The sequence below is a fragment of the Catharus ustulatus genome, chromosome 10, assembly GCF_009819885.2.
Source record: "Catharus ustulatus isolate bCatUst1 chromosome 10, bCatUst1.pri.v2, whole genome shotgun sequence".
Taxonomy (NCBI): Eukaryota; Metazoa; Chordata; class Aves; order Passeriformes; family Turdidae; genus Catharus; species Catharus ustulatus.
The window spans coordinates 26,306,794-26,331,315 of NC_046230.1; the positions used below are offsets into that span (position 1 = coordinate 26,306,794).

The window sequence follows — 24,522 nt, forward strand, 5'->3', positions numbered from 1 at the left end:
ACACTGAGAGGAACATGTTTTTCCCTCTCTGTAGTCCATACCCTCATTCCACCTGCATGGTGGAAAGGTTTCCTGTTCCAGGTCATCTTTAATTACTGGATATCCTGAAAGAAGCAAACACAATTCATTTGTGGTCTGTGTGAATAATCTTGGCACCTGCTTCTGATGATTACTTACAGGAGAGCTGAAAGCATTAGAGAGGATTTGCACATTCTGTGGGAATGAGTCTTGTGATGCAGCTCTCGAAAGAAGGAGGAGGGTTTGGTTGTTTGCAATTAAACCTCTAACAAGTGATTATCAGGCAGATTTCAATGGAATAATTTATTTATGTTTAAGGGCAGTAGTTAATAGGTCCAGAGCCTAATAGGAATTAACTTCAGTATCAGGTAATTACAGCAAAGGAGCACACACCTTTATAGCAGCAACTGACTGTCTGGTAAATCTGAAATGTTGAAGGTTGATATATTCAAGACAGATGTTGGCATTTTTCAAATTTTTAGTAATTTTAAATTGTGACCAAAGAAGTTCCCGTTGGTGTAAGCATTTCCCTCAAGTAATCCAAACATGTACCAGTGGCAAGAATGGAGAGTCATTCCTAGAGTTTCAAAGTGAATGAAATGCAAAAGCTGAAGAGTGCATGAAGCGAAAGTGAAAAAAAAAATTATTTAATATTTAAAATCTAACAGTCATCAGTAATTCTTAGCATTAAAGCTGTCTCTCTGCTCAAGCAGCCCCCATTATCACTTTTTGTTACTGATTTATTGTTAAAAATGCTGGCAGAGTAAATCTCTAATATTTTAAATAACTTCCTGGTAAGTCATAGCTTTGTGTTGCACCTGCAGGTTGTTTGTATTGGTTATTTTAATCTTAAAATCATCAAAAGAAGGGAAAGATTAGTTGAATATGAGTATCACAGACCCTTAGCAGTTGAAACTGTTGAGAAATCTCTATATAGTGTTTTCAGCTCAGAAATCTGAATAAAGGAGTCTCTGTGCACTAGGATAGTGGCAACTTTTTGCTTTAATACTTTACAGATTTTTGGAACAAAATGCACCAGAACTGAAAAGCAGCATTTTTTGCTGACCTTGTTAGAAGGCTAATGCTTCTTTCTGGGAAATAAATGAAACAAGCAGTTCTTTGTTGGCTGGAATGATAAAAGGAGGGGAGCCCAGTCTTTTCTTTTTATGGTGTCATGACTAAGTCTGAACTGTAGTATGGCTGGGTTAATTTTTTTTTTTTTTAAACCTTTGTAGACATTTGTTTTTCATCAGACTGTGTGAAACCTGGCTAGTTCTGAATTTGGGTCTGGGCTGCCTATAAACAGAGCAGAAAGATCCACAGTTGCATCCACTTCTGACACTTAGATAATAAAACTTGGTACAATCAGTTCAATGCATATGTCAAAAATGATTGACACTTGCATGTTTTGGCTTCTGCAACTTGCAATATCTCTTGTCCACAAAATAATCCTTAATTGGTATATATCCAGCAAAGTCATCAACAGAAAGGTCAGTGTCAGAAAAACCTAATTCACTAGGATATCATTATTAATTTAAAAGCAAACAAAAGCAATAAATGAATTCTTTTGTTTTTCATCTGACTGGAAAAAGAAAAACCACTAGGTCTAACTTGATGTGAACTAAATAGTTGCAATTTCATGGACTGCAATGAAACTGTGGTCACATAGTTCAGGTTTGAAATTGGCTCCATATTTTGCTTGCTTTCATTTGGGCTGGATAATTGTGTAATGGCTGTTTATTAAAAGACTTATTTCATTTTGCAAAATAAATTTGGTTTTCTCCAAGAGAACTGAATTCAAGGCCACCCTGAGTCTGTGTGCTGTAATGACAAATACTTTTCTCCTCTTATGTTAGACCTAGTCTCCTTTACACAGAGTGATAGATTTGAGCTTTTGAATATTTTTTTTTCTTTGCAGAACTTTAGAAATCTTACACTGGAGTCCCAGACCATGCTGGGCAGCCTAGCTGGAAAGTGAACTGCAAGGTTTTTCTTTTTTAATCCAATCTCCATTATGTTCCTCATACCATTCAAATACAGACTCAGAACTCAAATATAAATTGAAGCAGACATTACTAAAACCTCATAAATAGCACAACAGGATGTGCCATATGATTGTATCACTTGGGATGGAGTTCAGAGTCACACACTAATGCAGGACAGAATCCAGAAAATGTGGAAGCTAAAACTTAACACATCAGTGAAGTTGCTCACTGGCTGACTCAAGACTTTCACTGGGCTTGTTCAGTCCATTAGTAACAAGGAGTTATCAGCTGTACACTAATCCACTTTTACTGCCTGGGTTCAGTTCTGCTTCAGTTGAGCAGTTCCAGGAAAAGCACCTAGGTAAAATATTTTTCACAAACTGAGCTCAAGTATGTAGCGCAAGGGTAATTTTATGCCTTGTTGGGATTCTTTTTATTCTACTTAAAGAATTGTTTAAATTCTATTTATTCTATTTAAGATTCACTATTAATTTGAAGTCTAAATAATATCAGACCTGTCAATCATGCTTAAAAGTATTAGAGATACAGTATTTTTCTGTTTTCCCTATGCATATCATTGTAAGTCTACCCTTAAAAAAAGCAACTTAGTCTATTCCTTTTTTTTTTCCTTGTTGTTTGAAAAACTGACACAGTGAAAATTGGTAAAGCAGTAAGAAGTGTTAACATAGTTCTTTTGAAGAGACTGCTCTGCCAGGGTGCTGGGGTTTGCCCAGGCAGGTAGGGCTGCAGGACAAAGCCTACCTGACATTACCTGTGGTGTTGCATATGAAATCGTATGAAGATCTAGCCCAGGTCTGATAGAATCAGAATCATGAATCATTTGGGCTGAAAAAGCCCTCAAAGGCCATCGAGTCTCCCCACTAACCCAGCACTGCCAAGGCCACCCTGGCCCATGTCCTCAAGTGCCCCAACCACGCAGCTTTTAAATCCCTCCAGGGCAGGGACCCTTCCACTGTCCTGAGAGCTGTGCCAGGGCTGGACAAACCTTCTGCCAAAGAAATTCCCCTAATCTCCCGTGGATGACACACTGGCACCAGTATGTGCAGTACTCTCCAGAACACCTGGTTCTGGAAACGAGCTGCAAAGATGGTTTGGATCTGCCTGCATGCTTCCACAGGGTCCAGAAGGATTTCTTAGTGTGGGCTTTGCACCACCTGCAGGTAGTAAAGCTGCCCTTAGATCCAGAGATGTCCTGAGTTATCCTGGAGATCACTCAGGACTAATTCACACCCAGTCCATGCAGCTGGGCCTGATCTGCATCATTAATAAATCTGACCTGGGTCCTGAACAAATCATAGAGTTAAAATGTTGAGAATTCACTGAGTTTCACTCCTGGCTTATCTGGAGGATATCAATGCTGGATGCTGTTTTAGCACCACAAACAAGAAGAAGTTTGTCTTGGTGAGTCAGGAGTGATACCTGCTGTCTGAGGTGACAGAGCATTTTATCATCTTTGTGACATACTGGCACCAGAGTGACACAGAGAGAGCTACACAGACTTGCAATTCCTTCATAGCAGTTCTATGAATAAAGATGTCCATTTCACAGAGAATTCTGTTTGGATTTATTGTTTCTGAATTTGATCAGAAAATATGATGCTGATTTAAGAAACATTAACAATCTAAACAGCATTAACTTGCTCAGAAACCGCCCTTCTGCCAGCAAGTGAAGGGGTTTACCTGGGTATAACTCAGGTTTGATTACTAAAGGTCCTGTTTCCAACCCTGCCATCCATTACAGTTCTTCCCCTGTCAGACCTGTAAATATCCTACCAAAGGTGGGGGATCAATGAGTCATATCCTAACAGAAAAGGTTTCAGTTGTTAATTGGAAATTACTTCTGGTAATAATAATGATAATTAATTTAAATCTGTCAATAAAGAAAATGTTAAGTTGAAATGTTTTTACTAGCTTTTTTACTGCCTATTATAGGCACACATTTGTAGGAATTTTCAATTTAAAAAGCTTTCATGTTATTTACTAGTTCATTAATTAAATATTTGAACATACAGGGTAAATATAAATACTTGCTGTATTGTAAGTATTGTTTGATACATCAGAACGTTAACTTTCATTACTGAGCGATTGCTGGTGCAGACCTTGCCGGATGGAGCAGTTCTGCCATCGTTTGCAGCAGGTTGTGATGAGCTCCTGTGAGCAGCAGGTGCGTCCTGGCCCCGCGGTGCCCGCCCGGTGCCAGGAGCTGTTGTGTCCTTGCAGTGCTGCCCCCCCGGGCCCGCCCTGCCGCAGCCCCCAGCCCTGCTGGCCCTGCCCGCAGCCCTGGCCACCCAGCAGCAGCAGCAGCAGCAGCAGCAGAAGCTGAGGCTCCAGAGGATCCAGATGGAGAGGGAGCGCATTCGGATGCGTCAGGAGGAGTTGCTGCGCCAGGTAAACACCAGCCACACTCTTACTGTGTTCAAGGCTTGTGGTTCATTGCTTCCAAAGTTTTAACAAGTACAGTTAGTAGCTCTGTTACTTTATGTTGAGGCTAACTAGGGTTTTACAGAAGCGTTACCAAAACGCTAATCTAAACAGATAATTTCATTTTTTTTCCTCGAAACTAGCACTGAACAGAACACGGAATGCCATCAGTCAGAAGTCACTGGCGTCTTTCTTGCCAGTCTTTCTTAATACTCATGTCAAATTCTGCTCTGTGTCTGTAAGCAGCTGGGGCAGCTAACACTGATTCATGTGCAGTTTAACTGGGTTTCCATAGGAGACCATGCTCATACATCCCTGAGGATAAAGGAAGAACATATGGAATTGTTTTTGACTCCAATCCCTACTCTCTTAATTTGCACCCTTTGTCTTTCAGTTAAAATAAAATCACATTCACGTCTTACGTGAATACCTCTGATCTAAAGACTTTCCAGAATTGGTTATTTGCGGATGTTTTGCTTATTGTTTTGTTTCTTAAGTTTCAGCTCTATGTAATGACTCATATTATACAAAAGAGGTATGTAACTTCCTATATACTGCCTTAAGAAAATTAAGTTTTAAGAATTGTTTCATCTGTTACAGACAAGTCCAGCAGTAGTGTTGTGTTTTCATGGCATATTAATTGGATTCCTTAGTGGAAAAAAAATAAACTGTTTCTTACACAAACAGCATGAAAGAAGTACAGTTTATCAAGAAACATACCATTATTTGTGGCCTTGCAAATGCTGCAGTTAACAGTTCTTAAGCAGCTTTAAAAATGGCAATTTTCACAAGAGTAAGGTGTCAGTCCCTGTCATGGGCAGTGCTCTCAGGTCTTGTGTGGCTTCTCCTTTCCCATCAGGAGCTCATGACAGAGATGGTGTGAGAAGAGAGGGAGGATATCTGGAGCTCAGTCATGATTGTCATCATGCTAACAATGTTTAGCTATTTTTACTCTTTGGCTCTATTCTTGATTCAAGACAAGAGCAAGTTAGGCTTCAAAACAGTTGTGGCATTAACACAAGGCAGGGTTTTGCTGCTTTGCTGGCTTTGAAACTGATACATTCCCAGCACTCTGCAGCTGTGCCTTACTCGGTCAAGGCTGCCTGTACTGTGCCCAGAGCCTCCCTGCCCGTTTGTGGAAACTCCACATTGCATGAAGCACTACAGCATCACTTTGCATTGCTGCAGTTTTTACAACTGGTGGAGCTCCTAGGGAGGAAAGCAAGATGCAAAATGTTGTGAACTTCCTTCCAGTAACCTCAATATCCTGACCCCTGGCAGCTGAGGGCACAGTGAACCCCTCAGGTCATCAGTTACTCCTGCCCTGACTCTCTCCTGCTGTTTTTGTTTTTCTAACCTAAGGGGTGAACGCTGAGTGAGGGTGTGTGCTGTGCCAGCAGCTGTGAGGAGGTGCAGAGCGTGTGGGTGAGAGGGGAAGGATTCTTTGGAGGGTCCCAAACCCTTCAGCCCAGCAGCAGCTGTTGGCTCCCCACAGCCACGCCTGGCACAGCTGCTGGTGGAGCAGCATGCCCACCAGGACCACTCATAGCTCTGGAAGCTCTTGGCTTAGGGAATTTCTTTCCTTCTTTGTCCTCCTCTTCATGTAGTTGCTAAAACCCTAGAACTCTAGGCTGAGTACATGCAAGAAGGGCAGCATTTCAGAAAAGCAGTATGGTAGCATCTGTTTAAGGATTTCCTTACTCAGTTTTGTCATTCTATTGGAGTTAATGTATTTTTATACTAATTTGGTTTTGCCAGCCTTCCAAAGGAAAAGAGAGAATCTGGTTGCTGCTTAAGAGCTTCTTGGAAATGGAAGTCAGTGGAAGTAATGTCAGTCAGAAATCTCTGAAAGGTCCTGCAGAGAAGGTGCCCCAGCAGTTCTCTGTGTGCACCAGGGCCATTATGTGCTGTGTTTGGAAGGGTTCAAATAGTCCCAAAAAGGCAACACTTCTCAGAGGCTTCTTTCTGGTCCAGGGGCTCCTATTGCATAAATTGTCCACATAAGGTTACAAGGGCTGAGAAGAGGCTGAAGAAGCAGTGGAGGAACATGCAGAGGAATATTTATCACTGTTTTGTCCTTTGACCTTTACTGGCCTGCTACAACCTGGAGAGAAAAAATGCCCTGCTGTGCTCCCTGCACTACACAGACTGGCCAAGGGTGTGAGTTACAGGCAATGTCTACACATTGGTGGCACAGGCAATGTCTTCATCTCTTGCTTTCCACCCTAAGTAGGAGGACTGGAAGAAGGGGAATTGCATCTACCTGCAATGTAAACCCACTATAAAAATGCTCTCATTCATCTCTCCCAGTTGGAAATGAGGGTTTGGCAGCTAAGGATGGAGCTCAGGTCAGTTCTGCCAAGGATAGTTCCAGGAAATGGGACAAGAAATTTCTGGGCTTGTCTGGCATACAGCTAGAAAATATTTATATCACTGCTGTGTTCTGAGACAGAGTCATTCAACTCACTTTAATGCTGTGAAGTTTTTAAGTGTTTTGAAGATAACCACCCATTAAGTTTTTGACATGACTGTGTGATACAGAATACTGTGGATTTTTTAAAATTTTATTTTATTGCTTATTTAGAAAGTACTTTTTGGGTTTATGCATGTCCTAGGACCAAGCAGATCATTAAGGGCGTTTGGTCCTTCCTTAGCTGAGTGCCAGGGGTGGTCTCTGCTGGTCCCTGCATTTAGGGAGTGAGAGCTCACTGGCGTGGCTGAGACTCTAATATTGCCCCTGACAGGCTGCAGCACATCTCAGCTGGTTTTTGCCAGGCTTTTATCCTAGGGTAGGAGATTTACAAATGTTCTTCTTAAAAACCTTGTAGTCATGCTTGGAATAGAGAACAGGACATAAGAAGGTGTAATACAGCTTTGGGCATTGTGTTGTTGATCCACAACTCCATTTCCATTGCTGTTATCATGTCAAAGGAGCAAAGGAATGTGACATCTGTAGCAGTATTGAAATTGCAATGTGACTTCTGAACAAATGACCTACAACAGGAGAACATATGTCATGTTATGTTTGATGGAGCCAGTACTCTGCTTCCCAGGCTAAATCTGACTCCAGTGTGCAAGAGTCTGTTGTTCCACATTTTCAAAGTACACTTGGAGTTATTATTGCAAACAACATGCAATATGTTGAAATAAAGACATGGGAGGTGAGCCATTCCCCACGGGAGAGTAGATCAAGTAACTTTATGATAAATTTGGTGTTTCCTGCAACAACGAAGAGACAGGAAGTTAGATTATGTAACTGAGAGTGGGAGCTTTTCTTTAGGGTGCTGCAGGCTTTTCAGCTTACAAATGTTTTCCTTTGGAATGCCTGTCTAAATCTTGTGTGGCTGTAGATGTCCCTATATTTTAGATGTTCCTATATTTTAAAAAAGTACTAAAAATATCTGCATGTAGACAGTTAAAAAAGACACCTTCCCCTTCTCTGAGGTTTGTATGTTTTCATAGACTCCAGCTGATTACATTCTAAATAGAAATGTTACCATTAGAATTGTCACTTGACAAATTTAATCATAAGCATAACCTATCATATATAAGCTATTAAGAATCTTAAGAATGTTTGTTCTTAACACTTGCTAAATACTGACACCATCTAATGTAAATTATAATTATCAATGAATATATTGATAATTTTGTTATAAAGGAAACATTGCATTAATGAGCACCAATATGTGTTACTCATGTGTTATTCATGGAGAGACCAGACCACTCCTCCTCAATGAAAAAAAATAATTGAAAACATAGTAAAACATCATATTCCAGCCTTGAAAACCTGTTATTCCTTTCTGTACTGGGGAGACTGGATGATTGATTCAGAGGAGAGAAGTTTTCTAAAATAATAACAGAAATATTTATTTTACTTTTTTCATTAAAAAGAAAAAAAAAGTTGCATGATTTATGGTAAACACAGATACAGCTTTATTATTTTAAGGTCTTAAGATAACAGAAATATTTATTTTACTTTTTTCATTAAAAAGAAAAAAAAAGTTGCATGATTTATGGTAAACACAGATACAGCTTTATTATTTTAAGGTCTTAAGATTTTTGTTTGGAACATCCTGTTGGAGTCAGACAACCTCTATATAGAACTCTGTACCACTAGATGTCATGGGTGTTTTGCAGAGATAATGCTGGAAGAGTTTATCTTTCAGGAAGAGTTGTGAATTGTTTCCTTTGGCTCTGATTGCTTGTTTGTCATCCTGCAGATAGCAGACATGGGACAGGTCATTAGGCAAATGCTTATTTTTAGGCAGAGTGTTCATTTTAAAGATTATTGAATCACAGTCTTGGTTCCAGTGGTTTTCTTGTAGCATGTTAAGTACTTTGTGGTTGCTGAATTACAGGCCTGGCTTCCAGACATGGTAGAACTGACAGCTAGATTCTGTGGTGCTTTAAACTGTCTGCCTACATCATGATTTTCTTCAGATCATTAAAAAAAATACTCACCAGTGACAGAATTACTTCCCTGCAGTGTATATGTTACATGTTCACTTGTTACAGGACTGCAGTATTTCTGAGCTGTTGGAATAACCATTCCCATGTATTTATTTGTCTTTTCAGGAAGCTGCTCTTTGCAGACAACTTCCTATGGACTCAGAAAACATGGTCCCAGTTCAGACAGCTGTGAACACCCCTGCCATGACACAGGACATGAGGCCTATTACAAATAATGGATCTGATCCTTTCTTGAGCAGGCAAGTTCATTCTTCTTCATGAGGCAATTGCTTCTGTTGCCTTCTCTAGACTGTTACAGCTGTCCCTCTAAAATAGTCCCTATATCTTCATTTTTGTTTACTTACTGCAAACAGTGGATATGACTGAGTGGCTCACCTGAAATCTTTCAGTTTATGCTTCAAGAAGGAATCTTAGAAAAAGCAATATATTTTAACAGATGGTTTTAGTTCTGTTGTTAGTGTATGTAGAAGACGAGGTAGAATAGGTGCATTACCTAAGTACAAACACACACAACTTCTTAGCTGTCAGAACTGATTTCAGCTAGAGAGTTTTATATGCATGTGTGTATTTCAAAATTTAAGAGTGGTCTCAGTTCAATTACTTTGTTGTTTGGGCTGATGGGACCCAAATATGATGTTGGCTGACCAGTGGCCAACAATTGAGGATGAGGCTTAATGACAGTATCTATTTCTAATATGTAACCTGCTGTGCTCCCTTCCACCCCTGTGCTCAGGAACTGTGTCTCAGAGCATCTTTACCCTGTCCTCTTCGTGTTTCATTTGTAGTGGGCCGTACCACTCCAGGGAGCAGAGCACAGACAGTGGCTTGGGATTGGGATGCTACAGTATACCAACAACACCTGAAGATTTCCTCAGCAACGTGGACGAGATGGATACAGGTAGGATACTCAGATTTTGCTTAAAGTATAGTCCAGTTAATAACTTTGTATTATGACTAGTAATGTTTTATAATTGCATATACATATACATATATATATATATAATTGCATTGAACTATAATCTCTGGCTTTCCTATGCTAGAGAACAGATTGAGACTGTGGGAGAAAATGCCTGGAAGGTGTTTGGTGCCCAGAAAGTTCTCAGCTTTAACTTAGATCCAGATTCTGCCCTTTTACCTCAGACTGGTGTCAAACAGAATACATAAAACCTGGAAAAGAGAGACTTAATTTCTGTTTCCATACGATTGTCCATGGTAGGGGGAGTAAAAATATTGTTTTGAATTGCATGAACAAATCAATACATTTTCTTACTCTGGGAAATCAATCTTGCTTGTAAGTCTCTTACATTGGCAAAGTTGGATTTGCCTTCAAACAATGTATTTAGCTAGCTTGCATTTTGATATGTATTTATTTTATGTTAATGTCATCATGGTGTTTAAAATACTGGAATAATTTACTAGGAAATCAAGGATTTTTTGAGAGAGTGAAATTCTCAGCGCTTCCTTACCTAAACTTCCTTTTGAAGTCATCAGAAATTTGGTATTATGCAGAGAAAGAGAGGTTTATCTATGAAACATTCTCATGCTTGTTCTTACCAATTTATTGGAAAAAAAAAAGAAACTAATATTATAGAACTAAATAGCTGTAAAGCCCTTTTTTCAGTTCTTTCCTATGGACAGCATTGCCCCTGGTGTAGAGATCAGCGTGTGCTGTGTCAGGATGTGAGGTCCTGTGCTGCTCCCTGGGCACACAGGAGACAAATGGAAGCTGTCCTGCCTCCCAAGTGGACAGCCAGAGCTGGATGCTTTGAGCACTGCTGGAAAGGACCTCTTGTGCTTTTGAGATCAAAGCAAGGATGTGAAATGTATTCTTAGAAGAATATGTGCTCTGCACCTAAACACAGTTGTGAGATAATATGTGGGGTGAATAGGGGTGCTCACAAATGCTTGTGGGAAAGGGGGGAATCAATTTTTATGTCAATTCTGTTGTTTTAAATTACCCACAATAAGTTATTCTTTACTTTTCCTAGGAGAAACCGTGGCACAGACAACGATGAACATAAATCCCCAGCAAACACGTTTTCCTGATTTCCTCGACTGTCTTCCAGGGACAAACGTTGATCTTGGGACTCTAGAGTCAGAAGACTTGATCCCTATTCTCAGCGATGTGGAGAGTCAGTTGGAGTCAGTGCTTAACAAAAATGAGCCCTTCCTTACCTGGCTGTAATCAAACAGTACTTGCTGGGCCTACAGTGCAATTCAGATTTCTTTTTCCTCTTGGGGTAGGCATAGAATATCTGAATAGCCTCAAGAGATACAACATACTCCTTTATTGATTTCTGTTACATCATGTTTATGGTCAGTTTAGTATCTGTCTGGAATTTTTTTATACTAATTTAAGTATAAAATACATATTATATATATATTTTATATATATATAAAAAAACATACATTGATATATATTCCTTAAAAAAACCCCATACCGCTTTACACATCTGTGTACTTTTTTACCTTTTCAAACCAGGTGGAAACACTTCACTTTTAGGACAGAAAGTAGCTGATGCTTGTGCATATTCCTGACTGATCTCCTGGGTACTGATTGATATCACAGACCCTTTGTGAATCAGAAGAGCTGACTCCCAGGTCACCTGGTTCAAAAAACGTGCAAAGCATCAGGACATGAGAGCAATTTTATTACTATGTTTATGACAATAGTATCAGAAGCTTTTTTAAAATAAACTTACATAAGCCTTAAAAATATTTTTTAGTTCTTAGAAACTAACTGATTGTTCTGTATGGAATACAGGTCAAATCTGATCCATATCAAGCATAATAATTTCCATTATATATCTGTGAAGGCACAAACAATACTATAGCAGTTTCTTTTTTTCAGTAAATTAGTCTGTAGTTTTCAGAAAATTATTACTTCTAATCTCAAAGTACCAGAATTGTTTAGCAACGTTTTTACACTACAATATTGTTACAAAATAAACCAGGCTGGTACTGACTGTTGCCTTTTAAAAACAAAGAAATGTATTATAAAAAAGCATTTTTTAAAAATTCTTAGATTTTTTAGATTATTATATTAAGCACTACAGTTTTGTAACTTAACACATGAACAAGCAATTTTTATATATATAAAATCTGTGGCAAGTATCTTAAGTGCATAAATATTCTTTTAAAACTAGTTCTGGAAAATGTGGCACAACTTGTTAATGTCATATATAGAGGGAGAGAAACCTTCCTCATACTGTTTTCCGTGATGTTTTTAACTGACAATGTCAAAATACATGTAGTTGTATACATGAAAAAAACCCAGGAACTTTATCAGGGCACTGCTAAAGCAGCACTGGGACTCACCTGGTAAAGCTGCTTAGTTTTTATGTCTTTCACTTACCAAAACTGGTTCACAGGACACAAGGCATGTGCTGTGGTTTTACTTGTTATATATCCTACAGAACTTCCTTATCAGAGGTTTGGGACTGAGAAGACATCAAGAACGTTAAGCCTGCAGTTTCCCTGAAATGCAAATGAAGTCCTGAATATTCTTAAATGTTTAGAAATTATCTTATTTATAATTAATGGATTTAAACCTTTTGTATTGAGAAATAGGTAATTTTGTGAAAGGCATTATAACTTTTCTCTAAGCTTAATCCAGGCTATGTAAAGAGAAGAAGAGATGTAGCACTAAGTGTAAATGTGTGTTTGCCAGGTCTGATAAGATCTTACTGAAGTGTTGGGATATTCACCCTAAAGATCTTTTCCATCTGCTTGGGTGAATGTAGGTGAAAAGGTCAGTGATGAAGTGGCGGGAACACAGAGTGGATTTGGAAGATGGATGAGGTAATAAATATAGATCCTCACTGGGAAGGATGGCTGCAGACAGGGATACATAGCAAATGAATCTCTGGTGTTCAGTGAAAAACAAACTGAAGCACTCACCACAGAGTGACCGTGTATGTGGTGTCACAGGATGGAAAGTAAACAGCACACACACTGAAATTTTGAAAAAAGAGATGTCAGGCAAAGACCTACGGTTGTGAAATTTTATTACATAGTAAAATGTAGCTTTTAAAAAATGTTTTTGGGTTGTTTTTTTTAATAGAAAAAAAGATGTAACAGCAGAATTGTGTCTGCACAGAATTCATTCGCTGAACGGGCATTGTGTTTCTTGTATTCTTTTGAGGAGTTATTAGTTGTTTTTTTGTTTTTTTTTTTATTCTTGCTAGTTTTGCTAACTGTTGAGATAGCATAAATTTCTTTTAAATAAACAGGGGACCGGGCAGGGCTGACCAACATTACTGTAATTAGTTTTAATCTCTCTCTTTTAAGGATTTCTTCAGATTGTCAGCCTAATAGAAAAACAGATGGTCCTAAGGCTTTGTTCTTTAGTACCATGACTGATGTTGGTAAAGAATTGGAGATTTTCTGGCCAACTTTCAAGTCCAGCAACACTGCTGAGTTGGCACAGGGAGCCTTGGTGCTGGCATGACCTGAGTGGACCTGAGTGCTGGTGTGATCCAGGTGACAGTGCCCAGCAACAGCTCATGTTTAGAGAATGCAGTTTGTTCACTTGCTGGTAGCTCTGCACCATGGAACATGTCACTTTGTCATAACAAGATATTCTGAGCAGGTTGGGCTTGCAGCTGCTGTGAGTTCACTGATCCCACGAGCATTGCTGTCAGCCAAAGGCTTTCTTCCTACAGGGAAAACTAATGCAACTTTCTGGTGAAATCACACCAGGTATTTATCAGAATTGTGAAGCTGCAAGCTTGATTCCTTTTTTATTTGTGTTTCTGGTGGTTGAGTGTCTTGGTACAATGTCCATAGAGGGGTAAAGGAGTCATGAACTGTGTTTCTGTGTTACTGCCATAGTAAACCAGCAGCAGATCTGAAACAGGAATGTGCTGTGTGGAGCAGCACTTCAGCTTGAAACAGCTGCCAGAATCCTGGGTTAGATCTTTACTCAGTCTTGGAACAAATCTTGGTTCAATTGAAAGTGATTCTTTACACTGTCAGCTTTCAATTTTTGTTATGGAGATGATGTGTCCGATGAAGTGCAATGACAATAAAATCTATTTTTCAAAGTTATATTTTTAAAAAAGTTTCTGGCTTTAAACAGACTTATGGCAGAACTTTTCAGTATTCAAAGCATATGTAATAGGAAAATTAATTTCTTGTTGACAATATTTCACTGTACTATTTCAGGTTTTGAGCATTTACTGTACTAAATTGTACAATGTCTACTTGTAGAATAAATACAACCAATGTGCCAGGTGGACAATTTTGCTGTGACCATCCCTGAGGGGGCATGTAAGTGTTGGTGATACAGAAGTAATAGGACATGGTTAATTGCAGTTTGTATTCTGGTAATACTGTTAGAATGTAACTTGGGGAGGGATTGGGTTTGACTTTTTGTCAACAAATGCTGTTTGGAGGAAGGGAAGGATTTAAATCTATATTTTAATTACAGAAAAATGTGGGTGGTTGTCCAAATAAACTTGTTTCTTAATACATACATCCATGTACGTGCTAGTTCTTTAACTATTTTACTTAGTTTTTTTCTTTTTTTTTATATGACTTGCAATAGATTGTATTAGAGGCAATCAGATCATACTGTTGTATCCTGGGTTCGATTCTGTTTTGGTGTTTTTTTGGTTTTTTAAAATTATTTCTTTGAACTTTTACACGAAAAAATACAAATTAACTTGAAAGATTTTTAATGCGTATCGGTTTTTTAAAATAATTTCTTTAGGGGAGAGAGTGGGTTTGAGGGTTTTAGTGTGGTCTTCCCAGGGAACTGTAAAATACTGCTTAGAATAAAGGTGCAGACATACTATTCTGTGAAAAAGGCATACATTTTGGATTAAAATATTCAATTTTATACTGTATATTCAATTATTTATATATGCATAAACATATTCAATATGTATATTCAATTCAATCTAATTTGAATTAAACTCTGGGGGCAAAGACCCCACCCACATCAGGGCAATGGAAGAAGTCAGCCTTCCCCCCCGTGACAGCTGGAATGGCTCCAGGGTTTGACATGGTGTGCCTTGCAGCTGGTTCCACGGGGAGTCACCTGCAGTCCTTGAGGAGAGAGCTGGAGCTGAACTGGAGACAGGGGATGAACATTCAAGACTGGAATGCTGTGAGAAAACATCCCTTGTTCTGGGCTGAGCAAACTTTTTTTCTACATTCTGTGTGTTACTTCTCTCCTTTAGAGATGAACCTTTTGCAGAGTCTCCAGTTAATGCATCATTCCCGGAGAGGTGACACTGTCCTGTGGTTAACCTATCGTTTTTCTGCATTCTATTTACTGAAGACTTTAAAAAAAGAGAACTGACTGTGTACAGTTCAGCTGTGCAGGGGTTGAACCAGTTTTGTCCCGCTGAAGTGCATGGGCTCAAAATCACATGTGCACACTCCACATGTTGCAATCTGAGCTGTTAAATAACCGATGTGTGTCCTCTTATGATAGCTCTCAGCTAAAACAGTGCCCTGCAGTGTCCAAGTTGCCATGCCCTCACAGTTTTTACGGGGGAACAATGAAACTTCAGCCAGCATGGGTGTTGCTGAGATTTTACAAAAAATACTAATATTCTTTCTTTTGGCTACTATTATTGTTACTTCTGTATTAGTGTGTGTTGGTATTTCTACATACTATAACACAATGTGGTCTTTAAGGTGGTCGGGGTTCCTGAGCTCTGTTAACACTTTCAGTTATCCCTGTTTGTGTCATCTTTCTGACCATCATCTTTCTGTCCCTTCATAGCACTGCACTCTATTTATCTGTGCCTTCTTTTCCAGAGTTAACACTGGCTTTTTACATCATTCTCTGTTGTGAGGATCTATGATTAGTCCCTGTCCTTGATTTTACGTGGAGTAAAAGCACAGAACAATCTCCAGTTACTGCAGAATTGGCACTGCAGATATGATTTGATTGAAATTAAGTGCTAGGGGAGAGCCTCAGATGTTAGCTTTAGCTGAATAGATTTGGGAGCACCATTGTTGGCACTTCAGAGTGAGTTCAGCTGGCCTGCTGGTTCTGGCTCCTTTACCCTTTTGCAACAGACCTGAAGGCCAAGGTGTGGACGCAGTCTGGATCACCAGATGGAATATGTGCCCCTTGTGTCAGTGTCTGCTATACATTAGCTTGTATTAGAAAGCCATCATGTAGCTGGGTGTCTCCTGGAGGCAGTAGCTCATTGATTTTGATTTTAGGTATCATAGCTTGCTGCCTGTTATCTCTTATCCTATCTCCCACAAAGGTTTATGTACTCTGTTGATATATCAAAGCTGATCTCTATGCAGCTACCCATCCCTTTGCTGGATGCTGATGAGAAACATTCCTTGTTCCCAAAGGCTTCATATAAATCAAACAACAAATCCAGGACGAGGTGCAGGACAGCTGCTCACCACAGATGGAAGAAGAGATGTGAGATGGTTGCACAGTGTGTGTTGAAATAAAGGGGACCCTCAAATTCCTGGGCAATGCAGTAGAACAGGTGGGACAGACAGCTGTTTCTGAAGAGGGTTTTTTTGCAATTTTTCATCTTGTACAACATTGTTCTCAGTACTTATATCAAACTGTTTAACTATTGCTCAAGAGCTTTCAGTGCTTTTAAGTACTTCTGGATTCATCAGATATCTCCTGTTATAAATACACAGTACACGAAAAGCATTTTCTGAAAGCACAGGTCACAGAATCATTATTTCAGGAGGAAAATTTTAGGGACAGATATGGCCAATATCAAGCATTGAGACATCCAGCCTGGCAAGCTGGTTTGTGAAAATTTATTTCAGAACTTTTTTAAAGAAGCATATTGTTTATTTGAATCCCTCAAATGTCTCCAATCCCTCTTATTTTCTCCTTGATTCCTTTGGGAAGTAGCTTTTTCTTTTAAAGTTCTTTCTAAAAGGTATTTTTGCCTTTGAGCTAGCTCTCTGCTGTCTTTCCTAACTCTTTCGTAGCACTGTGCTAAATTCAGCTAAACTGGACTTCTGCAAAAAGTTTAATAAACAGCATTTGCACTTGGGTATCGACTGGAAGATTTGAGGAGTTACAAGCTACCTAACTGACCTGAATAAAAATTGTAACCCAAAATTGTGTTTTGCCTGAGAATACCCTCTTTTTAAATGGAAGATGTTTTACAAAAATAATTCTGAATGTGAGAGTTGTATTTCACCTATTTTATTCCATGATGAGGGATTTCAGGACGGCTGGAAAGGAGTCAGGGCTCCATAGCACCGGTGGGAGGAAGAGCCCTTCATTCTCTTCTTAGCCAGTGTCAGTGCATCCGAGGGCTGCTTTGTGGAGCGCTGCAGAAGGGATCCTCCCAGGGCAACCAGAGTTGTCTGCAATATTCCTAGTTGTTAGACAGATCCATTTCCCTGGAAGAATAAAAACATGGAGGTAATTTCCTGGCTACTCTTGCTGTGACTTTCAAAGAACTGTATTATTTCCTAATGGCAACGGTGTGGGGTTTGGGCAGTCTGTCAGAAAGCACGAGGGTGGAGCTGAAGGAGGGCTAGTTCAGTTTTTCTGGCTGTCAGCTCTGTGTGTAACTCGTCAGTAGGAAAGGACAGTGGTCATTGCTCACCCCGCAGCAGCCGCAGCACTTGCAGTCCCCACAGATGGTTCCAAAGAGGCCATTCAGTGCCTGGATGGCACAGAGCACTGCCTGGATCCCACTCATCACCAGCAGCAGGGAGAAGAGGGTCAGGTGCCATGGGACAAGGTTTTCAGGTGATTTACAGTCGTCCCACACTGCATGGTCACCAAGGTAATTCCTAAAGGAGAAGAAAATAGTTAGGAAGAAGAATAAATGGACTCACAAAGGGGGTGTGTCAGCACAGAAGGTTTGTCACTGCTGTGACCTGGCCGAGGTGCCGCTCACTTCAGTAGGAATTTCCATTGTCCCACTGGTGCTACTCATCTAGACATCGACTAAAGTTTAATTTCTAGATAACTTGAATAAAGTGATTTGAAAAAAACAAGACATTAGAAGGGAGCAATTGGAGACAAGTATACATTTGATACAATTGAACCATTTTGAGTGTTTTGGGAAGAAAAGGTCTTAGCCAAGCATGTGCCAAATAGGTTTTATCTGTTCAGTGTTTTGTCAGGAGCATTTTTGCTGCTTTTATTTGATTATAGCATTTTTTGTGTGTGAGAGTGGGTGGGGGACTGTGATCAGGGCATGTAACCCAGTATCTCAAAGTGCAGTTGGGAACAAGGAAGTACATTGTAATCAAAACAACTGAATTATCAACACAAATAATGAAATTATGCAAGTCACCTCTTGGCCACTGAACTGAAAGTAACAATTCTTGCTGTTCTAGATGCCTCATCTTAAGTAAAGGCAACAACTTCCATAATTTTTACCCTCACATTTTGATTTAATTGTAAACTACTTAACAACTGGCTATTTCATCTGCATATTCTTAGTGCTGACTTGTTTGTGTTCTTGTCAAGTGATTTCTGGACTACAACCAAAACTATGTTTGAAACAGAGCACATTTCCAAAGACTCTCAGAATGAGACCAAGGGAGTTGATTTCCAGCCCTCACTCACCCATGAACAAATAATGTTCTACCTGTATACTTCTTGTTTTCTTTCTTCTTTTTTTCTTTTCAACCTGAAGTATAATTTTTTTGTATATCATGTGAGAAATGCTGCCAGGTCACTCTTGACAGAGGCAGACTGCATTAAAGGTTCTGGGATGATGAGGAGTTTACTGCAGCCCTTGCTGTTCTGTTCTGATTACACCTGCTCTCCTCAGCAGCACATTGTGCCCTGTTGTTTGTTGAACTTGACTTCAGCCTGAGCAGTGGGATTGCTGGGGTTAAGTGATAAATATACATGACAGCAAACATGTTTGAGTTGCAGAGTATGAGGAGCAAGCAGCTTCCAAATGCCAGAGGCAAAATAAAATTATACATAGATTACATTTATTAATATTATATTATATATATAATATTAGCAGTAGTAATTATTTGAAAGCCATTAAATTTCAATATAATCATAAAATCACAGAATGGTTTGGGTTGGAAAGGGCCTGAAAGATCATCTCATTCCAATACCTCTGCCATGGCCAGAGACCCCTTCCACTGTCCCAGGTGGTTCCACACCCTGTCCAGCCTGGCCTCAAGCACTTCCAGCCTGTGCCAGTGCCTCTCCACCCTCACAGGGAAGAGTTTTTTCCTAATACATGATCTGAACCTACTCTTAGTTTAAAGTCATTATCTTGTCCTGTCACTACATGCTCTTATAAAAAGTCATCTGTCTTTCTTGTAGGCTCCCACCAGGTACTGGAAAGCCACAATCAGGTCACCCTGAAGCTTCTCTTCTCCAGGCTGAACAATCCCAATTCTCACAGCCTTTCCTCATAGAAGAGGTGCTCCATCCCTCTGATCATCTTGGTAGCCTCCTCCATCTGTGCCATTAATGAAGATATGAAATAACACCAGTCCCAGCAGGGATCCCTTAGGGACACCTCTTGTCACTGATGTCCATAAGGATCCTGAGCCACTGACCACCACCCTCTGGATGTGACCATCCAAACACTTTCTTCTGCATCTAACAGTTCACCTATCAAATCCATCTCTCCAATTTAGAGAGCAGGATATTGGGGGGGATTGTGTCCAGATAAATGACTTGTGCAGTCTTTCCATTATGCACTGCTGGAGTCACCCCATCACAGAAGGCCCCTGGGCTGGTCAGGCAGGGCTTGCCCTTGGTGAAGCTGTGCTGCTTGTCCCAAACCACTTCCCTGTCCTCCATGTGCATCACCAGCCCTTCTAGGAGGAACTGTTCCATGATCTTCCCATGCACAGCAGTGAGGCTGGCAGGTCAGTGGCTCCCAGGGTCCTCCTTTCTACCTTTTTTAAGGATAGGTGTTCTGTTTTCCCTTTTCCAGACACTTGGAGCTCCACTTGACTGCCAGGGCTTTTCAAATATGGCTTGGCAATTACATCAGCCAATTCCTTCAGGACTCTAAGAGGCATCTCAATGTGTCATTGCTTTTCATCTAATTGGAATTTATCCCCATATGATGCTTATCAACCCAAGAATAACCTAGGAAGAGGCTGTGCATTTGTCTTTATTGGCCCCTTTGAAACTCAGTAGTTTTGATTGTACTTGCTATTCTTTACATCTGTGCTCTTGAACCTTATGAAGTGTTGCTGTGTGCTGCAGGCACTTTCAAGAGTTCTGTAATTTAGACAAATGGTATAATTCCCATTTTTATACAGTGGATTTGGAATTTGAATCATCTCACAAGCTTAAAATATGTATATCTTGTTTTCTGATTGCCTTGTCTTACCCATCCGTGAAGGGGTAGGTCCAGTTTCCATTAATGTCACATTTGGGGCCTTTGTGTAAGGCTACTGCTGACAAAATAAAGCAGTATCCAGCTCCCACAACTCCAACAGCAGCAAATATTATAGAAGAAAACATCTGATGAAGAGAAAAATAATGTTACTTTAGTTCTCATTCAAACCATTAAATGCACCCTTAATGTCAGTGAACACTCCCTAAATTCAGCTGTTAATAGTCAAGTAGTCAACAGCTGAACAGCTAAAGCCCGTTAGTTTGCATTGCATAGTCAATGGGTAATGCACACCTGCAGTGGTGCTTTAAAGCTCTGCCAGCTCTGCCCCGTGTGCCCGAGGAGCAGCAGGCAGAGGCTGGCAGCAGATGGCACTGCTCCCCTCCGGACAGCTGCACGTCTCAGACTGCAAGCAAAACTGAAGTCTTGGACCTCTCAAGGCATTTTAAAAATCTACAGTATCCTTTACAAGTTAACTTTGGTGTCTTAGTTATCTTTGGACCAAATAATTATAGTTTTCCTTCCCAAGTCTCCCTTTAGATTTCCTATTACTATAATCTATCTCCTTACAGGTACTTATCTGTGCAAGCTCTAGTAGTGCAATTGAAATGGATGAGAAAGTATGCCTTTATTTTTCTGGCTTTCTATTACAAAATTTTCCATATATACTAATATGTAAGTAAATAATGAAAGAACTAATGCCTTGCTTGAATTCTTAAATACTTGTAGCCATAACAGTGTGTAGGTAGAGATAGTGTCCTTTATTGGAATAAAGTGATACAGGTGAAGAAATAAAACCCCAATACTTTCAGGTCATAGAATCATTTGGGTTGGAAAGGACCTCAAATATCATCAAGTCAATGTGAGCTTTTGTTCAGACTTCATCACACTCATCACTCTTTAGTCCTAGCATGCAGTTTTATGTTTATATATCTGACAGGGCTAACTTTAAAATTATGCTTTTGTAGTAGACCTCATAATAATGGATTTCAGCTAACATACAAGACCAAATTTTTCCTCAGCCATGCTGATGGTGGTAATGCTTGCAGTACTTGGTTCTCCTGACTGTATGGACATTCCCAGCCAGCTGCCCTCTCGCACCTGTCAGCAGGGAGGGCAGGTTGCTGTGCAGGCCGCAGCACACGCTGTGTCACCGTGGTCTCCGAGTGTGACCCTGCCCTGGCCCCCTGCCTGAGCAGCAGCCAAGCCCTGGGCTCAGGCACTCGTGGAGTGCTGTGTGCTCTGCAAAACTCAGCTGGTTTCTCTCCGCTGCTTGCACAAAATGGATCATCCAGTGTTGTAGAGAAACACATGGCTCCATTTCCTCCTTCTCAAAGTTCAACCTGTTTTGTTGGTATTGCACAAAGCAGCATCAAAGACAGAATTTATGGAAAGCTCTTTGGTCAACCTCATAGGCACAAATTTTTTCCCATTTGTTTTTCTCTCTCTTTTTAATTTTTTTTTTTCAGTTGAAAATTTATTCCTTTATTTAAAAAATGCTATGATCTGCTTGATCCAAAGAATTTATTTCAAAGGACATATTTTCCCACTAGAAATATTTTTTTTCTGGTTTAATTTTTAAACTAAAATGCTTGAGATGCTTACTAGTGTCTGAAAGTGTCCTTTGGAAACTTTTCTAGTTTGAAAGGAAGCTAGAAATTCGAAGCAGAGCCTCATCCACACTGCTTGAAGTAGCAGGTTGGATTACATGACTTCCCAAGGTCTATTCCTTCCTGAAATTTCTGTAAATCTAATGAGATACAGCTCATTTTGTGAGCCTGCAGTGAGTTGGGAATGCAGTGTCTGACTGCCAGGGTAATTTTAAAAGCTGCCAACAAAAAATGGCTAAGGAGTGGGATGTTGTACTCTGCAAAACAAAATGAAGCTTTTTCAGCAATAAATTTTAATTGTCATAGTAGCTAAAAGTATCTTGTGATAGCAAAAATCAATGAGGCCATACTGTTGTGGTACCTGTGGTAAAACATCAGAGGCATAATACAATTCTCACAGCCTACTATTTCCACTTCCCAGCACTCAAACAAATAGCAGGGCTGTGTGTTCTTGCTCAAGTCAGCCTCTGTCTGTGAGAGGAAGGCACATATATCAGTACCAATTTCACTTTTACTTTTTTTGCCATGTTTCCTTTCACTTACCGCAAACCTCTTTCCGCAGCTATGATTACCACAGCATCCACAGCAATCATTATTCTGAAGGCCCGAAAATACCAAGGCAGGGAAGATCATCTACAAATAATAGAAATACAGCTTGAATTGGGGTGAATTCAAGTTACATCTCCCTTTAAATATAATAATCTATGGGGTTTTTTTCTTATCGTTAGGTTAAGTTACTTATTGCCAAACCTTTGGATGGCTTATAACTTATTTGTTTATCAAAGAGGAATTTGCAGTGCTGAGAAAATTCAACAATGCAAGTCATGGCTGCAGGTGGGGGGGAGGTAGGAATGTCTGAATTTAGATACTCACCAATACACCCGATCCCAAGATCCCTCCAAAGTACCAAACTTCATCTGTAATGTGTTCAGTTTCTTTAACCACTGTTCCTCCAGGGAAAAACAACAAAATGTTAGCAAGTGCGCAGAGCCCAGCCAGGGGGATGAGAGTAATTCCCAGGCACTTGGCACAGCCTCCCGTGCACATGCTTCTTTAAAGGAACTGCAAACACAGTTGAAGACAAAACAAAATCTCTCAGTTGTTCTCAGAACAGATTTATAAAAAGAAGCTTCTCGTTGTGCTTTGCAAAATCTAGTTTCTGTTGTGCCGTTGGAGAAGCTGAGCCTGTAGAATGCTGTCAGTGTTCCTGCAGTCAATCCAAAATGCACTCTGCTGGTTTTTTATATGTCCTTGCAGACGTGATGTCAATTTTCTGAATGTCTGTAAATGAAATTACGTTCAGGGCAGCCTCTCATTTTACTGTGACAACCCACAAACTCAGTTAATATTTTACTAAGGTGGCTGAGACACTTCATAATCTGGGCTCAGGTCATGGGTAGATATCTGTCTTAGTTCTGGATCATCATTTTTACAACACACAATCTTTCTTCATACCAGAAAACACTTATTTTGCAAGATCTGACATAAAAACGCATAATGAGTCAGCTGATATGAATAACATACTCATAGTCCAAGTTTTTACATGTCATGAGACAGTTCTGTAATTGAAACTGTAGAGAAACTAGCTGGTGTAAAGGTGATCCATTACAGACCAATAGAGATAAACACCACAAAACTGAGAAAGTTCCTGGGTTGCAGCAGGATGAGAAACATTTACTGATGTTAGGTAGTTGGACTGTGCCTTAGGGCATGTGTTTCTTCTCTGTTTTTGGGATTAAAAGGTTGATTTTATATTTATTTTGTGATTTCATGCTCTATATGATGGAAGACTGCAGGAAAAACTTAATTAGAAATGCTCTAACATTTAATAGCCCTCTTCATCAAACATTAAGTTATATGATGAAGATGAATCAAAACCTGACAGTGTTTTCCATCGATTGTATTTTGAAATTATGGCATATGCCATGTTTTAGGATAACTCAGATATTTTTTTTTATCTTGTATAGGAGAATATTTCATATTGATATTGATATTTCATGTCACATATACCTAAGTTTATTCAATAAAGGATGGCAAGAAATGATTGTCACTACTGACAATGATATGCATTCAATAATATATTAGGAAGACCAGAGGATGGTTTTTTTGTGAGGACCAGTCCCAGTGTCTATAGTGCTGAGCAGATTTGTGATTTCTGAGGAAATTACACTAGTTTACTTTGTAAAAGGTTTTTTTCAGGTATTTATTAAGACAAAATTTTGGGTGGCTTCTCGAGTTGGCATATAATGCAACACAAATTAAATCAAAAGGTTCTTGGTAAGAAGCACACATCTAGCAGAGCAGCCTGGACAGTGACAGTGGTTGTTGCTGGTGGACTGGAAGATCCCCCATTAAACACAGTGCACTCCACGCTGTTGGCACAGGATCCTGCAGCTGATTTACCAAACAGTTTCTGGAACTTGTGCTGTTTTTGTTTTTCATGTGCCATCATGGTTCCCCTCTCAGTGTTTTTCTGACGTAGTGAGGGCTGTGAGCAGCACGTGCTGGTCGGTATCCCTTGGAAAGCGTGGCCCTTTGCACCCCACAGGCTCAGCCAGAGCAGCTGTCCCTGCAGCTGCCAGCCCAGCCCTGGTGCAGGACCTGCTGCTCCTCTGCACCGAGTACGATGCCCAAGGGGTTGCCTCTGGTTTGTTGTTGTTCCCTGAAGGAGAGAGGAGCCTCTGGTCCCATCTGTGTAACAGCT

The 24,522-nt window shown here is 39.9% G+C and overlaps 2 protein-coding genes across 2 annotated transcripts in view; one reads left to right on the forward strand and one right to left on the reverse strand.

Moving 5' to 3' along the window:
* Nucleotides 1–11,100, forward strand: part of WWTR1 (WW domain containing transcription regulator 1) — a 37,417-nt gene extending 26,317 nt beyond the window's left edge. The window contains exons 3-6 of the mRNA XM_033069007.1: nt 4,244–4,411; nt 9,020–9,153; nt 9,700–9,812; nt 10,903–11,100. Of these exons, the coding sequence (XP_032924898.1) occupies nt 4,244–4,411; nt 9,020–9,153; nt 9,700–9,812; nt 10,903–11,099 (612 nt within the window). The 3' untranslated portion in view covers nt 11,100. The remainder of the gene's footprint in view (nt 1–4,243; nt 4,412–9,019; nt 9,154–9,699; nt 9,813–10,902) is intronic.
* Nucleotides 11,101–17,251: 6,151 nt separating this feature from the next.
* TM4SF4 (transmembrane 4 L six family member 4) lies at nt 17,252–22,865 on the reverse strand. The gene is made up of 5 exons (XM_033069052.1): nt 22,692–22,865; nt 22,362–22,451; nt 20,203–20,336; nt 17,479–17,668; nt 17,252–17,269 (listed from the first exon to the last, which is right to left on the reverse strand). Exons 1-5 carry the CDS (start codon nt 22,863–22,865, stop codon nt 17,252–17,254), a joined length of 606 nt encoding a protein of 201 aa, XP_032924943.1.
* Between the last annotated feature and the right edge of the window lie 1,657 nt (nt 22,866–24,522).

Excerpts from the sequence above, each read along its gene's own strand:
- TM4SF4 (XM_033069052.1), bottom strand. The coding sequence starts at position 22,865 with ATGTGCACGGGAGGCTGTGCCAAGTGCCTGGGAATTACTCTCATCCCC. Across the intron at positions 20,337-22,361 it reads GCTGCGGAAAGAGGTTTGCG|ATGTTTTCTTCTATAATATT; the intron begins GTAAGTGAAAGG and ends TCTCTTCATCAG. Across the intron at positions 17,669-20,202 it reads ACCTACCCCTTCACGGATGG|GAATTACCTTGGTGACCATG; the intron begins GTAAGACAAGGC and ends CTTCTCCTTTAG.